The sequence below is a fragment of the Pseudorasbora parva genome, chromosome 20 (genome assembly GCF_024679245.1).
Source record: "Pseudorasbora parva isolate DD20220531a chromosome 20, ASM2467924v1, whole genome shotgun sequence".
Lineage (NCBI taxonomy): Eukaryota > Metazoa > Chordata > Actinopteri > Cypriniformes > Gobionidae > Pseudorasbora > Pseudorasbora parva.
In genome coordinates, this window is record NC_090191.1 from 8,261,184 (window position 1) to 8,278,734 (window position 17,551).

The window sequence follows — 17,551 nt, forward strand, 5'->3', positions numbered from 1 at the left end:
AGAGGTTTGCACCGGTCCAATATGTATTATTGTATCTTCTACATGTTTCACTCTGCGAGCTGCTTCTGCATATATAACCTTTTGGATTTCACAAGCCTGTTGCTGTACCCCACCTTTCCAATCCTGCATGCAGCACTGTGCTCTCCCCCACAGTTGCAACACTTGATCTCAGTTCCTTCCTGACACTTCCCGTATTCATGCTCCCCTCCACATTTTACGCAACACATGATCGCTTTTCAAACAACAACAGTATGCGCTGACACTTTAAGGGAAAGTTCACCCGCACCACATCTGCTTAACCCCAGGGCATCCAAGATGTAGGTGTGTTTGTTCCTTCAGTAGAACAGCAATAAAGATTTTTAACTCCAACCGTTGCTCGTATAATGCATATTAATGAGGTCTAATTTGAACTTTCCCTTTAACCACCCAAAGGAGGGGGTACATTTTACCATACCGCATAAATGATGAAACCTAGCTTCACCTTGACTGGTAGACTGCTGTCTTCAAAGTGTGTCAACACAGAAAGACTATCACATTTCTCATTATCTGTTCTAGCCAAAGCAGCTTTGCCCCCAATCAAATATCATTTTACTTCTTCCACAGTCACATTTAAGAGAACTGCTGAAATAACGCCACATTTCTTTACAACGCATTTTAGCACCAGTTAGTGTTTTCAGTTTAAGAAACTTTGCTTTCTGATTTTCATCTTTACACTTAATCAAGACTCTTCCATTGCAGAGACATGTTGCCCCTTTCACTGATCCGATGTCTTTTTCTATCACTTTTGCTGGTTTATCAGGTGTGTGTGTGTGTGTGTGTGAGAGAGACCTGGTAATCCCTACGTTATGGGGACAAAATGTCCCCACAAAGATGTCAATATCCGAAATCCTTGTCCTTGGGACATTTTTAGGTCCCCATGAGGAAAACATCTTATAAATCACACAAAAGGAGTTTTTTTTTTGAGAAAGTAAAAATGCAGAATGTTTCCTGTGATGGGTAGGTTTAGGGGCAGGGGCAGTGTAAGGGGATAGGATGTACAGTTTGTACAGTATGAAATCCATTATGCCTATGGAAAGTCCCCATAAAACATTGAAACGTGTTTTGTGCGTGTGTGTGTGTGTCAGCGGCGATTTCTTTAAAACTGCAAGGGAAGCTCGGCTTCCCTTATAATGTCACAAAATGAATGGTCAAATATGTACTATTATATTAACATTTTATTGACTAAAAATGTGTTAGAAAACGTTCATCTCAAAGACGAGTTGGTTCAGAATCAGTTACATATAGTAGGTCGGCTGACTCGATTTCCTTCTCATACATTCCCGTAGCATCACAGTGCATTTCCCTATTGAAGCCCAGTGTCCATTGACTTCAGTGGGGCTGCTTTGAACGTTTTTTTTCAGCGCTTCGAAACTAGACGGTCATTTGATAAACGCTGCGATTATGTCCCGCCCACGGACGCTCAGCGTCTCTGCGGGTGAATGGGGAGTGGGCTGGCCCGGACTTCGAGCTTCTGCGTGATGATTGGAGGGTCTGTCGAAAGACTGCATCTCCTTTTGACTGACAGCGATTCTGTACTATAAGGAATCACTGAAGCTATTCACGCTCAGTCCCATCGCGGATTTCTCAAGTTCAGTCGAAATAAAAACTACTGCAACCTATTTCTTTGATATTTGCTTGGTGAAATTGCTTGATTTTCATCATACATTTCACACAATTATACACCACATTCCTTATTTCAGTTTTACAGAGTTTAATATTTTAAAGCTCTGCTGGCCATTGAGAGGACACTGGTCAAGTCACTTCAAAAGACTCCTAGTTGGTACGACAGGGTCACAGACCATTTTCTTGAAAAGGAACGTAGGGCAGAATTTACTTTTAAATAAATAGACAATTTTTTGATGTAGGCTGAAAATGAGCTTCCCCTCTCTGACAGACCAGTAGCCGCCACTGGTGTGTGTGTGTGTGTGTGTGTCATGAGGGTGACAGTAAATGATGAGGATGTTCATCTGTTGGTGAACTAACCATTTAATGCTGATCTATGGCAGATTGAAGAAACAGCAGAACTAATGGATGACTCTGGGACGGCCCTTACAAAAAAATCCTCAAGGAAATCCTGAAGGAAAAATCCTGCAGGACCTGCAGAATACATTTTTTCGTGATCATTTTCCTGTGGGACCTTTGTAGGAATCCTATAAGAATCCTGCAGGAATCCTACAAGAATCTTACAGGAATCCTACAAGAATTCAATAAGAATCCTGCAGGAATCCCACAAGAATCCTATAAGAACCCTGCAGGAATCCTACAAGAATCTTATAAGAATCCTACAAGAATCCTGCAGGGCTCCTAAACAGGAATTACACATGACTTTTAAGCTGGGTGCACACTGTGCAATTAAAAGAATAGTCAAGCAATCCCAAAATAGATAACAATATAAGAAACAACCAAGCCATATCTGAAATAACATATATTTATTTATTTATTTTTTACAAAAAAGGAACAGAAAGAGCAAGGCAAAAAAAAAAGGGCAAAGGCAAATGACCAATAAAAACACTGCTGACAGTAGGCCTACTCCAAGAACACTGCAGAAACGTTGTATTCTGTAGAAAGAGAGAACATGTTACAATATAATAAGCCTAGTGTAAACTAACAAAGCTGTGACGGTGAATTTTTGTGCTCACTTTTATTCAAGTTGCAGTGTGTGTACCCTCCGTAACGTGCCTCTTCTCTTGCCTAAGAGTAATAAAACATATCGAGGTAAATCATACTTATTTATGTACTGTAAAAAACTGAAAAGAACTGCATTCATACATTTAACTGCAAAGTTGTTACAAATGTAAATAAACAGATTTGATGAGCAACGTGAGATGCATAACAGACCCTTTAAATCAAAACTAATATTCGGATCATAAATATCTAACATTATGATATATACTGTGAAAATATGTACCTTAATAGCATTTTGTGTTCATCGTTAAGCTTTTTCCCGGAATGAAGGGGATATCAAAATAGGGAATATCTGGGAATCGACCCTGTACAGTGTCTGTAAAAACAATAATAATAAGAAGAAAAATGAGAAACGTAAGAGATACTCAGGGATCAGGATTATTACCCTTTTAGGGTAACACTTTATAATAACTACACGCTATGAAGCATTAATTAAGCATTTGTTAAGCATTAGTAAATAGTAAATTAATCATTTATAAAGCATTAGTAGACATTAGTAAGCCGTTTATAAATACAGTTATAAATGCTTTGTTATTGATTTATAAGCATATTTGTAATGTGTTTAATAATTGTATTTTCATACTTTATAAATGATCAATTTATCATTTATAAATTCTATATTAAATTATTTACAAACCAGTTATTTAGGGGTTGTCTGTGGTTCATAACATCATTTAGAAAGAGCTAGTAAATGATTAATAAACTATTTAAATGTACATTTATACATCTTATTATTTAGACATTTAGTAATGGTTACTAAGTGTGTTAATAAAGGCTTTATTAACATGTATTCCTATTGTAGTTCACGATTAGTTCAGGTAGTTATAAAACATTTAGTATTTGTTAGTTAACTATTTCTGTGAGCTCATCTAAAGTGAGGGCTATTTATACCTTATAAAGCATTTACAAAGGAGATATAAAGGCTCAGTTCTCTACTAAACAGAAAAAGGAAAAACAACACAGAGGGTTACAGAACATGGACATCTTTAGACATTTAGTAATGGTTACTAAGTGTGTTAATAAAGGGTTTATTATCATGTATTCCTATTGTTATTCATGATTAGTTCAGGTAGTTATAAAACATTTAGTATTTGTTAGTTAACTATTTCTGTGAGCTCATCTAAAGTGAGGGCTATTTATACCTTATAAAGCATTTACAAAGGAGATATAAAGGCTCAGTTCTCTACTAAACAGAAAAAGGAAATAAACACACAACAGAGTGTTACAGAACATGGACATTTATTTCAAGATACAAAAATGTGTAACAAAACTGTGCAACTGTACACTTGATATAAAATGAAAAAATAAACATCTGCAATGACATAGAAAATAAAAATATTTTTGTCAAAATGTAAACATTGCTGATTACAGGATACAAATAAATAAAATACAATAAAAATTTTTTTATAAAACAAATAAAATACAATAAAATATTTCACAGAGAAAACATTACCTCAGAACTACTGTTTAAACATTACAGCAGTGCGGAATGAACAAGTTTCCGTTTATTGTACCACTTCAGTTCACTTTCTTTTCAGGGGCAGCAGCTTACCCGAAGCCTTAAAGGCTTTAATGGTATCCTCTATAGCTGGATCCTCCTGAATTGCAGCGGCACATTGTGTGGCAAACGCACTAAGTTTAACCTGACTGCTGTGATTTAGAAGTTCCTTGTATTTTACAGGCGCAGTTATGTACAGCTCTGCGATTGGAGCATTGACCACTACAGTGTTCCGGTCCACCCCAACATGCTTGAAAGCAGCTGACATGGTCCCTCCTCTACTGAAGTGGCGAAGAACTCTTTTATATCGGGCCACCACCTGCTGTGGTGTTTGAGCTGTAATTCAGAGAACATAGAATTAGTGTTAGTATTTGTGTACACCCTTCCACAAACTTCAGTAAAGAAAAATAGCAGACCACCTCAGTTACACCCAATCAGACCAGTCCAATGTAAAAAGTTAAATTACATTTTAAATAAAAAAATAAATAAAATAAAAATTATATATATATATATATATATATATATATATATATATTTATATATATATATATATATATATATATATATATATGCCGAAGGCTTTTAGAATGTGTGTGCTACCCTCTCGTATACGTTACGCTATAGGGGTGTAAGTGTACAAATTGCTCACGGTTCGGTTTATATCACGGTTTTAGGTTCAAGGTTTCGGTACGGTTCTGTATAAGTGTGTTTAGGGAAAAAAGGACTACTGTCAAATAAAAATAAAGAAAATAAGAACAAATAACAAATACAAGCAGCACACCAATAAATAGTATTGCGCAAAGATACTAATAAAATAAAGGTTTTTCAGGCGGGTCTAACATTAGTTTTTAGGTAGAGAAATTTAATAAAGTAATCAAAAATTTTTATTTTTTTTGTATATTTCACTGTTTAAATGAAAGATTAATCCTTATTAAACTTACACAAGCTATTCAATCAAGAGCAGTGAGTGATGTCTTTATCTTTTGTTTGACATTAAACAGAGTAAAGGTTACTGCCCCTTTAAGACCTAATGCAGGGATATGCTCGTCTTTCTCGACTGTATAAAGTTCTCTTAAGGCATATTCAGACTATGTCTGCTTGGATACTCATCAAGATGGACATGTTGACATACTTCTTGTGTGAGTTTGTCCGTTCAAGCGCAAGACTTGAAAGAGAACTGAATTTGCACGCTCTACACGCCTGTTTTTCTTTGATTATCGCTGTTGTAGTGTATCACTGAGAAGGCAGCACGTGTATCCATTGACAGAAACATACATAAAAAATTATTTTCAAGTTACAACCTATATAAAATATATCCATCATCAGATGTGAGATGAACCCATAGACAGGAACCGTGGTGCAAGTGTGTGCCGGCACCTTTTACACAGCACCCCTGCTCACATCAGACGGCACCCCGGTTGGGAAACACTGACCAGCTCCCAACCCAACTTTGAGAATAGATTAACGGCGTTATTATTTTTAAACTCCCAATAAACGTCTCACGTTCACGCAGCACGTTATGCAGCACGTAACGCCAATAACGGCCCACCACTAGTGTATGTATATATATATTAGGGCCGGGACTCGATTAAAAAAATTAATCTAATTAATTAGAGGCTTTGTAATTAATTAATCGAAATTAATCGCATTTTAATTGCAAATATTTGACCTGAGAACAATGAGAAGTCATTTTTCACATGGATTTTTAGTATACCATTGAATAATAACTGAATACATAAGCATAATCAACAAAATATTGTTTATTTATTTCAGTCCAGCAGACCAGCGCAATGTTTGCCATTTAGCAAAAGCATTTTTGTGATATTTGAGGCTCGATGTGCTGCGGTGATACGCGAATTCCTTGTTGTATAGCTTGGACACAACCATGCTCTTGACGACGCTTCCATCCTTTCGTTTTTTTAAAACAAAATTTCCCATCCACGGGGCCAAGCAAAGCGGTCTCATCAGCTTCTTCCTTCATGTTCACTCATGGTTTGTTGTTGTGGTTGTCATGACTCCGGAGCGCTAGTTGGTGTTCCAGTATAATCGGTCCGTCGAAACTCATTCATTGAAAAACGTTCCGCGGTGCAAAAATAAGTGTGGTTAATTTTTTTTTTTTTTTGTGTAATTAATTAACGCGTTAAAGTCACGTAATTAATTAATCTTAATTAACGCGTTAAAGTCTCGGCCCTTATATATATATATATATACACACACTCACACACACACACACTTTTTTTTTTCATTTGAAATATTGATTTATTGGTTTGTATTTTTTATACTTAAGCTAAAGATTATTTCTCTTGAGGGTAGTTGCTGTAGATTGTTGTTACTTATTTCAGAGTGAAGTAACTGGTAGCTTATGCAGTTATGATTTAATGTAGGGATGGCAAAAAACTAAACATTTTCTTGACCGACCACCTAGCCTCATTGGCCGGTTAACCGATTAGTTTAAAATATGCCGCGCTATTTGAAATAACAGCCGCGAGCTGCGCCTGCAATTTCGCAACTGTCGCATCTCTCTGCCGCAACAGACTGTCCCGGCGCCGCCGCCTCCTTTCCACTCAATCACACTATTTTTTAAATCTTTGTATTAAAGATTAAAGTATTAAAGTTTGTAATCGGAGGACAAATGGCTCCTTAGTATTGAAATGGTTTGGGTACAAGGTGATCGCATTGAAAATAAAGGCATTTGTCTAGCGTTAGAAGCTCATTTGAAACATTGCCACGGCTCATTTAAGAAAAATGCCCCGAAGAGACGCCGCTTTAGTTCGAGGTAGTGCTGACAATAATAAAGAAAGACGATCAACACCTCATGTGTTACCACTGAAATGTAGATGTAATATATTTCCAAATGTAAGCCCATCTTATGCAAAATGACGCTTCATCCTGTCGTCTGCCCCGGCTCTAACCTCGAGGGTTTTAGCCTGTTTACTTTTGGCAAACCTTGTGAGCGCGCAAACACAAACGCTGTGACCTCGCGCCAAATGTTTTTATTGGTTTATTAAGGACAAACAGGCGAGTTATGAAAAATTGAGTGTGAGGGATTTGTTCACTTCACACAAAAAGATTTTGTAATGAGATGCTAACTGTAGTAGCGTTTAGTCCACTGTATAATAGCCTAATTTAGAGATCAATTTTTTTTTTTAACCGACAACTTTGATTGGTTAATGTTGATACGGTCAACCATCGGTCAAACGGTCATCGGTTAACATCCCTAATTTAATGCAATAAATGCAGCTTATTAAGTTGCCCATCTCATTTTGTCTTTAACAAAATATTAAAAAAGTGAAGCTGATATAGATGGTCTACCAGGTTAAATCCCCAATCATTTTTATGGCACGCATAATTTGACATCATGCACCAATTGTACAATTGTAATCAGTGGCAAACTAAAAACTGAGTGAGTGGAAAGGGTGAAAATAGCATGCTTACCTCTCTGGCAAGTTTTTGTCTCCATTTTCTTCTTCCCATACTTTTTCTCTTTCCCCTTCATCCTCTTCTTCTTCTTCTTCCTGCCCCCCTCTGATGAGGATGCAGAGGAGGAGTCAGAGATGGTATCAGAAGAAGATTCATCGGAGTCACTTGGGGAATTTGTAGAGACGGGACTCGCCTGTCTGGAGCCTGTGCCAGCTCTTTTAAGAGCTGTTAAAATGGATATAAATACATACATAAGGTTCACAGCTTGCATCACATGGTTCATAGGAACACAAAGCTTAAAAGGTTAGTTCACCCAAAAATGAAAATTAGCTCATGCTTTACTCACCCTCAAGTCATCCTAGGTGTATATGACATTCTTCTTATAGTATTCTTATAGTTGTATTAAAACAGTCCTGGCTAATCCAAGCTTTAAAAAGGCAGTGATTGTAGTTCTGTTTTTGAAGTCCATAACAATGCTTCTGCAGTTCAAAATGCTTATGCTCATAAGACGTAGCATAACCATTTTGAACTGCAGAGGCACTTTCAACACTTTTTAATAAGTTAAAAAACGGAAGGTGATCGGCTGGAACTTTACTCTATAAAATTTAAATATGGATATTTGTTTTACACAAACACATAGATTCACTTTCAGAAGGCCTTCATTAACACTAACCCTAACCCTAACTAAGCTGTGTGGAGCAGTTATGATGGATGAAATGCATGTTTATAGACTTGATTCACTGCCATAAGCAAAACAAAGCTTGGATTAGCCAGAAGTTTTTTTTTTAAATAACTGAGTTTATTTGTCTGAAAGAAAAATGCCATATACACCTAGGATGACTTGAGGGTGAGTAAATCCTGGGCTAAATTTAATTTTTGGGTGAACTACCCCTTTAAATTCACATAAAAAGATTCAACTGTATAATTTGAATAGATGTTGTGAGACTTACCTGAAGCCAGTTGCTCTTTTAAATAGTCCCTCTCCTTGGTCAACTCATCAATTTTGTCTTTTTGCCACTCTACTTTTAACTTTAACATCTCTAACTCATGGGACTTTCGTCGGTCTGCAAGATGTGCAGTGGGGGCCATGGAGACACCTAATTGAAAATAACTGTGCATTATTGAATGAACAGAGAATGTTACATTTAAGTTACTTTCTTGTTATCTAACAAAGTTTCATCCACCCCTGTACAGTACGCAAAGATAGTCAACATGTCATTATAAAATTCACCTGTTGACAGCCAGGCTTCCTGTCTGAAAGTGCATGTGATGTGATGTGCTCCCGCCCCGCGCGTCAGGACATCTAACTAGCGTGCAAACTATTATCAATAATGTGTGCCAGTAAACAACAGAATAGCATACTCACCACTAGTTTCACTGACGGACATCTCATTCATTGCATCCTTTTCCACGCTGGCATTCTTTTTGCCCCGGGCTCGCACGCCTTTTCGACTTTTGTCGGAGTTCTCCATGTCAGAAACACACTGCTGCTACACCTTTCCTTTGTCCCCCATTGATGACGTATGAACGCAGGAATTTTCCTTTGTTCGTCCCATCTTGATTACGTGAGAAAGCGGGAGCGCGATTTCTCCCGACCATCAAATCATAAACTTAAACAATTGTTTAATTAAAAAAATGGGCAGATTTACCCGGCTAAAGAAGCTTATTAATGAGCACAGCTCTATAAAGAAAAACCTGAAGCTGATTAAGTGGCTTCAGAAAAGGAAACTGCTAAAAACAAAAATTAAATGCAGAATATGTCATCAAGACATGGAAATGAAGAAAAGAAGAAACACTGGAGATCAATATGCTTGGTAAGATATAATATATATAAATATATACAAAAATATATAAATATCCTTTCTAAAAATAGTATTGTGTGTGTGTGTGTGTGTGTGTGTGTGTGTGTGTGTGTGTGTGTGTGTGTTTTACATATATATATATATATATATATATATATATATATATATATATATATATATATATATATATATATATATATATATATATATATTACAATAGGATTTGTCGAGGAGCAGCACATAAGGGAAGGGCAAAACAAATTTCTGTTAGGCACAAATCAATCTTCAGTGGATCAAAGGTCTCCTTCAGTAAGTGGATGCAATTCATGTACAGGTAGGCAAGTAATAACAGCTGTATATAAATATGTATATCATAAACTCACGTTCTTGCTGTTCTCTTTGTAATTTGAATAAAATGTAAAATATTTAAAATAAAGCATAAAATGTCAATTATTTTACATAAAAGCGTTCATAAACATGAATGTTTTATATAAAATGTTCTATTTGCCTTCAAAGGTTTTCTCAGGGTCTGCGGTTACGGCAGATAGACATGATGGAGGACAGTATTGCAGGCAGTTCAGCAACTCTTAGTAAAATGGCAAAGAAAATAAGGGAAGTCTGTATCACAGCAGTTGAAAGGATGAGAAGGCGTACAGGTCAGCAGATTGGTGGAAGAAGAGAGTTTGTTGTGATCGATGAAAGCCATTTTCGGCACAAAAGAAAGGTATGTTATAGCAACAGCGACTTAAATCAAACGTGTACTATACCAAAGTTTTTGTTAATTATAGTGCATGTGTGTATGTCAGTGTTTCTTGTGTTTCTTCTCCATTAGTATGGTAGAGGAAGAATGGCTGGAGGGTGGAAAAGAAAGAAGTGGGTCTTTGGGATGTTAGGTGTGAGGCATCATCACCAAAGATCTGGAAAACCTATTCTACGTCTTCTGGAGAGAAGATCTCGCAGTCATCTAGTCCCATTGATTGCACATCATGTGAGACCTGGGTCATCAATTATCAGCGACGAGTGGCGTGCTTATAACATGCTCCCTGCACTAGGGTACAACCATCACACTGTCAACCACAGCAGGTGGTATGTAGATCCCCACACTGGTGCTCATACCCAGCATATTGAGAGGGCCTGGAGATCCTACAAGGAGCAGATCTGGAGGCTTAGGGGAAATCGAACTGAGAGTTTGCTTTCTGACCACCTTGCAGTGATTGAGTGGAATGAATGGCTGGCAAAGAAATACAATGATGGTGCCTTTGGCAGATTGATTCATGACATTTCTAGACAGTACAAGTAGTCATATTGTAACTAGTGTAAAAGCTCTGAGGATGGCAAGAATTTATGAGAATTTATATAAAATATACATTTCATACGTTGTTTTGTATCATCTGTTGAGTTATTTGTTTTTCTGTCTCAGCTAATTTTGAGTCTTCAGTTTGAAATGGATTTTACCTCACTAAGAGTTTATGTGAAATGTTGTCACTTTTTTTAAACTGAATTTTTATAAAACGGAAACAAGAAAACCTTACTACACCAAAATATTGCTTATTGTCTTCATTATTTTCCTTTTTATTTTTTTACTTAATTTGTTTATGGTTATTCATTTTGTTGCTTATTTTTTATTTATATTCACTTTCTTGCTTAGTTTGTTATTTTTTCTTCATCTATTTGCTTATTTAGTTGCTGATGTTTATTTTTTCATTTTATATCAAGTGTACAGTTGCACAGTTTTGTTACACATTTTTGTATCTTGAAATAAATGTCCATGTTCTGTAACCCTCTGTGTTGTTTTTCCTTTTTCTGTTTAGTAGAGAACTGAGCCTTTATATCTCCTTTGTAAATGCTTTATAAGGTATAAATAGCCCTCACTTTAGATGAGCTCACAGAAATAGTTAACTAACAAATACTAAATGTTTTATAACTACCTGAACTAATCATGAACTACAATAGGAATACATGTTAATAAAGCCTTTATTAACACACTTAGTAACCATTACTAAATGTCTAAATAATAAGATGTATAAATGTACATTTAAATAGTTTATTAATCATTTACTAGCTCTTTCTAAATGATGTTATGAACCACAGACAACCCCTAAATAACTGGTTTGTAAATAATTTAATATAGAATTTATAAATGATAAATTGATCATTTATAAAGTATGAAAATACAATTATTAAACACATTACAAATATGCTTATAAATCAATAACAAAGCATTTATAACTGTATTTATAAACGGCTTACTAATGTCTACTAATGCTTTATAAATGATTAATTTACTATTTACTAATGCTTAACAAATGCTTAATTAATGCTTCATAACGTGTAGTTATTATAAAGTGTTACCAACCTCGGATATATTTTAATAAATATATATAACACTTGTTATCCTCTTACCTAAAATAAGTTCCACTTTAACTCAATCTAAGAGTGGCTTGGGTTGTGATCCTTTGTTGGCATTGCCAGGTTTACCTGATAGGCCATGTGTGGCCAGTATACTCCTCCCAAAAACAGCCACTGCTAAATCTTTTATCATGGCTGACCATGAAGTCCCTCCTCTCCCACATGCCTGGAATGTCTCTTTTGTGATATTTAATTTTCTGTGGATTTCAACCTGTGCAATACATGTCAAATAAATGGCAAAAAGCTTGCAACACATTTATATTCATTTAAAAACACGAGAGTGAGTAAATAAGGTTCCCTTTCGAGAGAGGTTCCTCGTATTACGTATGGGGAAAACTCCTTTTCTCGAGAATATGAAGCAAAACTTTATTAATAAAGGTATCCATGTAAAGCGTAGTGCCGCTGTAAGGCCATTGCCCAGCGCGAAGAGCGCTCTGATTGGCCGGGCCGCGGCAACTGCAGGAACCTATGGTGAGGCGGCTGAGAGGAACAAACCAATGGGGGGCGTTCCAGAAAGCCCGCCGTAAAAGGTGCTTATATTTGCATTCAGGAGGCTATATAAGACCCTAATTCGCCATAGGTGTCAGATTTTATCTCCTTCAGCGACACCTTCGCTGACCTCCGGAAGAAGCACCGCCGACGAACAAGCACCAGCGGAACCTGCAGCTGAGGACGACGGATTCCCCCGGTGTCCGCCTTCTCTGCCGTTCCAGCTACGCCATCCGGCACCAGTATCCTTTTATTCTATCTTCTTTCTAAAAGAGCGCGAGGCGTTGTTGCAAATGCCTCGCATTTCCTGCGGCTCGTGCAGAGCCCCTCTCCTCGGTGACGACCGTCACATCATCTGTGTGACATGCCTCGGACGGGACCACGCGCAGCTCGCGCTTTGCAGGGGCGGCTGCCCCGAGTGTGATGTGATGGCGCTGCAGACCCTTTGGGCTCGCCTCGCCACCTTCGACCAGGTCCCTCCTCCTGCCGCTGGGCCGCGCCGTAAGAAACGCCGCGACCAGAGGCTGCCAGAGCGGTCGGGCGACTGCATGCCGGATGATTCCCCGCGTGCCTCGCCTTCGCCGGTCACCTTCACTCAGGAGGAACAGCGCCCCTCTCATGCAGCGGCCTGTTCGGTTTCCTTCGGTGGCCCGTCGCCAGAGGAAGATGAGGACAGCCTCTCCACAGCCACTTCGGGTAGTGAGTGGTCAGTTTCTGTCTCTGAGCCCCCCGCTTCGACGCAGAACGCCACAAGCTCTAAAACCAATGCTGACGCGGAGCTTATCCGCGTCCTCTCTAAGGCCGTGGAAGACCTCGGACTCGAGTGGTCCCAGCCCGAAGAGCCAACCCGCAGCAGACTGGATAAGTGGTACCTAGAAAGCCGCCGCCTCTCTTCTCCTCAGAAGCCCGGGCCTTTCTTTCCTGAGGTACACGACGAGCTTACTAAATCTTGGAAGTCTCCCTACTCTGCTCGCGCGAGATCCGCCTTTTCCTCAGCGCTCTCTACCGTCGACGGCGCCAAGGAAAAAGGCTACGAGTCTCTTCCCCCCCTCGAAGAGGCTGTCGCCGCGCACCTCTGCCCGCCTTCCTCCAGAGGATGACAGGCCAGGACGCAGCACCCTTCCAAGCCCTGCCGCACCACTTCTGCTCTCGCTGGCTGAGCCTATGCCTCCGCTGGCCAGGCTTCCGCGGCCCTTCCGCAGCTCTTCTTCAGGCCGGGGATGCCCTCAAGGTAGACCACCACCCTCTCAACCCGCTAAGCCGGCTGCGCCACCTTCTCGGCCTCGCTCCTCTTCTGGAACGCGCCAACGCTCCCGTTCCACGAACCGCAGCAGGCAGCCTGAACGCCGGGGACCTCGACCCAAGCCTGTGTTGAACCCCGAGCCTCCGAAGCCGTCCTAGCCACAAGGAGAAAGAGGAGATGGTCAGGTCTGGCCTTGGCCGGTCCCCCATCTCTCCCTCCCGGTCTCCCAGTTCCCTGCACCCAGGTGACTGCCGACCTCAGTTTCGCAGCCAACGAGCCCGTTGTCAAACGCACTCGCCTGCACACAAACGCCGTTATCACGGCGACCCAAATAAATCTCAAAAAGAGCTTTTTCTCTGTAGTAAATGTGCCCACTTTTCAGTCTGCACTCCTACACTCATATACCCCTCCCACCCATGCTATAAATGTCCCGGCGCCCACTCCACAGTGCACGCCGCCACACATAAGCATTACCCCCTGTATGTCACAAGCACAAAATGGCAGCGCTACCAAGTTCCCTCTAGTAGGCGACCCTTATCGGGCGCCGGCTCCAGCCACTATCGCGTCGGGCTCAGGCCAGACAAGCCATGCCCGGTGTATCAAATTGGGTTGTGAACATAGTAAAAAGGGGCTACTCGCTACAGTTCACTCGCAGGCCCCCGCGCTTTCGCGCCGTGGTCGAGACCTCTGTGAAAAGGAGCGTCAGTCACGTGCTTCGCACCGAAATTTTTGAAACTGTTAGAGAAGGCAGCGGTGGAGCCCGTTCCCCCATCCCGAAGCGAGTCGGGCTTCTACAGCCGATACTTTCTCGTTCCGAAGGACGGAGGGCTCAGGCCCATCCTAGATCTAAGGCATTTGAACAAAGCTCTAATGTCTCGCTCTTTCAAAATGCTGACGGTGAAACAGATCCTCGCGCACATTCGCCCCGGGGACTGGTTTTTCACGATAGATCTGAAAGATGCGTACTTTCACGTTCAGGTAGCCCCCCACCACAGGCCATTCTTGAGATTCGCTTTCGAGGGGCAGGCTTATCAGTACACGGTCCTGCCATTTGGGCTATCCCTGGCGCCCCGCACGGTTACGAAATGTATGGATGCGGCATTAGCCCAAAATGAATTCTTTTATGCAGCCATTTGTCAATGAGTGCATTCAGCTAGAGCAGGAAGGTCTAACAGTAATGCACAGCGGACAAAGCTTGAATGTCCGTGTGTTTAATCTTGTCTGTGTGTGCGACTCAGTTGCTCGTTGCACTGTCCAAAATATTAAGCAATTTAATGGGGAACGTGGATGTAACTGGTGTTATAAGAAGGGAGAAATTGTTGCCAAGGGAAATGGTTTCACTAGGGTATATAGTTCAAAAAATGGCGGTGATTCAAACACACGCACGCACAACCAGCATCTTGATGATGTGAGAACAGCAGTTAAAACAGGCACATGTGCTCGGGGAGTCAAAGGGCCATCACCTTTAATGCTTTTAACATTTTTTCATATCATACTAGGATTTTCTTTTGATTACATGCATGGGATTTTACTGGGTGTATGTAGGCAATTGACAACTCTATGGTTTGATACAAAGTACCATGGAGAGAGTTGGTATATGGGAAGAGAAATCATGGCCATTGACAAACTCCTTCTCCTCCTTGAAATCAAGCCACCAGTTAATATTACAAGACCTCCACGATCTATAAAGATACGCAAGTTCTGGAAGGCCTCAGAATACAAGAATTTTCTTTTGTTTTATAGTCTTCCATGTCTGAGTGGCATTTTACCACGCCAATTCCTTGAACACTTACTGTTACTTGTACAAGGAAATTTAAAATTTGAATTAAATTTGAATTAAATTTAATAAAATTTGAAATTTAAAATTGAATAAAATTTGAATTAAATTTAAAATTTGAAGCCTTGCCAACAACACAATGAAAGCCTATGTGAATAGCCCTGGTTTACACTATACAATCAGTTTTAGTCCACGGATATTCTGAAGAAATAAATACACAAAGACAGTAATTATCAAAACATTTTTAACTTGCACATTCAGTTAGCAGTGGTATCCAGAACATTTAATTAAATAAAATTAGCATGTCGAGCCCTGGGTCAGCGTCTCTTCTCCGGTGGCTTCTCGTAACCCAGAAAAAGCGCTGGGTACGGGTTATCCTGTGTTGGCTTCTTGTCAACAAAGTGAAACGAATACACAAACAGATGTTTGGGTGGGTTTTTTAAGTTTAAGTTCTTCAACCATATTCTTTTTGGTTCGTCGTCTATTGGGAGACGATGGAAACTGTACCATTGTTGGCAGGAACACTCTGATTTAGTTATGTTCAAAACACTCTGAATTAGTTTAGTCTGGTTATTTGTACACCCGCGAACAGCACATGTTGTCCCTGAGCCCCGCAACGACATCTCTCTTAAAGGTTTGCAACTTTACATATTAAAACAATGATCCGAATTGTTAAATAAAAATGTAGCCTCGTCACTAACTAACACACAAAATACCATTGGCATACTACTTCCGCTGTCTCACCGGAAGTTGTACCCACGTTCTTTTATACAGTAGCCCCCCCCCGGAAAAAGGTGGATAGTATACTGTATATTAACTAAAAGACTCACCAACATGAGTCTGTAAATAGTGAGAATTCTAGCCTTTGTGGACCTCGAGTAGCAGACAGAATTAGCTAGGTGCTAGCGCCATCTAATGTCCAACGTCAATTTCTGTCAAAAAATATGTCACATATTATCAAGTACGTTAATCAAATACTATTAAAAAAAATTGTGTGAAATATCAGAGGAACATATTTTTTGTCACTTACATTAGTGGAGCTTTAATTAAAGAAAAAAAAAAAAACTATTGTGCGTTTCTATGCGCAACTAATGTTGCTGCATAACTACTGCGCCACAAAGTATCACGCGCATTCACGTGACGTGTTGTAGCGACTCAGGCGAATCAAACACACAATCGCCAGTTACATTTAACAAATCTGTTGTGAAAGCTGTGTGCTGGGTGACAGACCTTCCCCCAACACAACAGAGAAGGATTCTTCAGCTACCCTGGAAACCATCTGATAAGATCTTTTATGACCGGAAAGAATGTGGCCACATGAAGTCTTATACACAAAGACTTTAAGACACAGAGCTTTTGCCTCAAATTATAGACAAACCATCTATAAATGAACATGCACCCCAGGACATTATATGTAAACACATAACTGTCTTGTAAAATGTTTATTCTGTATGGTATTTTGCATCTTTTTGTCTTTGTCTTAACAAAGTACTAGTTCAGATAACCTCATATATGTCATGTCTCCTATCAAATTAATGCTCACTTCACGACTTACACTTCCATGTATATCACTTATTCAGAAAATGCAGTGTGTGTTTGTTGCATTAATTATAGTATGAAGACTCAGAGACCCACTGAGTCGAACTTTCAAACAAAGGGCAATAAATTCTGCTGAGGAATTTCCCGCCGGGAAATCCCAACACTCTCACTGGTTAAGTCTAACCCTGGAGGGTGGGACTATTTCCAGACCTTAAAAGACCAGTGAAGACAGGCTCCCTCTCTCTTCTCTCTCTGGCTGAACCAACACGTCATCGTGGCTGGCCCTTGAGCCAGGCCACCAATGCAGGCCCTCCAAGCAGGCCTCATCTCTTCCAAAAATCTTCTCTTCTACAATCCGATCTTCAAGAACACGAAGCATCGCTAAAGCAAACAGCCGCTTCCCTCCCAACCTCGGAAAGGACCGCCGGACCGCCGGACACGCAGACACACATGCACACAAGCGAGAAGCCAAAACGAAACCAAAAAGAATGCAAGTATTCTATTTCTTACTGCTGTAAAGAGGGTGTGTTATTCTCCCGTTGGGATAAATTAACTCCGTGAAGGTCGTATTTGGTTGAACTGAAGGAAAGCTGTTTCTTACCCTCCCCCACTCTCTTTGTCTCTCTCTCTCCCTCTCTCTTTAGCCCCGT

At 39.9% G+C, this 17,551-nt stretch overlaps 3 protein-coding genes across 3 annotated transcripts in view; 2 read left to right on the forward strand and 1 right to left on the reverse strand.

Moving 5' to 3' along the window:
• Positions 1–17,551, forward strand: part of LOC137049384 (THAP domain-containing protein 5-like) — a 163,647-nt gene that overhangs the window by 5,497 nt on the left and 140,599 nt on the right. The gene's annotated exons all lie outside the window — the stretch shown is intronic.
• LOC137049369 (coiled-coil domain-containing protein 106-like) lies at positions 4,233–9,162 on the reverse strand. Its single transcript, XM_067427917.1, has 4 exons — positions 9,009–9,162; positions 8,593–8,739; positions 7,658–7,867; positions 4,233–4,558 (listed from the first exon to the last, which is right to left on the reverse strand). Exons 1-4 carry the CDS (start codon positions 9,112–9,114, stop codon positions 4,248–4,250), a joined length of 774 nt encoding a protein of 257 aa, XP_067284018.1. The 5' UTR covers positions 9,115–9,162; the 3' UTR covers positions 4,233–4,247.
• On the forward strand, positions 9,278–10,904 carry LOC137049340 (uncharacterized). The gene is made up of 4 exons (XM_067427862.1): positions 9,278–9,456; positions 9,665–9,778; positions 9,961–10,168; positions 10,277–10,904. Exons 1-4 carry the CDS (start codon positions 9,278–9,280, stop codon positions 10,742–10,744), a joined length of 969 nt encoding a protein of 322 aa, XP_067283963.1. The 3' UTR covers positions 10,745–10,904.

Coding starts and splice junctions, on each gene's coding strand:
- LOC137049369 (XM_067427917.1), bottom strand. CDS start 9,114: ATGGAGAACTCCGACAAAAGTCGAAAAGGCGTGCGAGCCCGGGGCAAA. Junction 8,740..9,008: donor GTCCGTCAGTGAAACTAGTG/GTGAGTATGCTA, acceptor ATTTTCAATTAG/GTGTCTCCATGGCCCCCACT. Junction 7,868..8,592: donor AAAAGAGCAACTGGCTTCAG/GTAAGTCTCACA, acceptor CCATTTTAACAG/CTCTTAAAAGAGCTGGCACA.
- LOC137049340 (XM_067427862.1), top strand. CDS start 9,278: ATGGGCAGATTTACCCGGCTAAAGAAGCTTATTAATGAGCACAGCTCT. Junction 9,457..9,664: donor ACTGGAGATCAATATGCTTG/GTAAGATATAAT, acceptor ATATTACAATAG/GATTTGTCGAGGAGCAGCAC. Junction 10,169..10,276: donor ATTTTCGGCACAAAAGAAAG/GTATGTTATAGC, acceptor CTTCTCCATTAG/TATGGTAGAGGAAGAATGGC.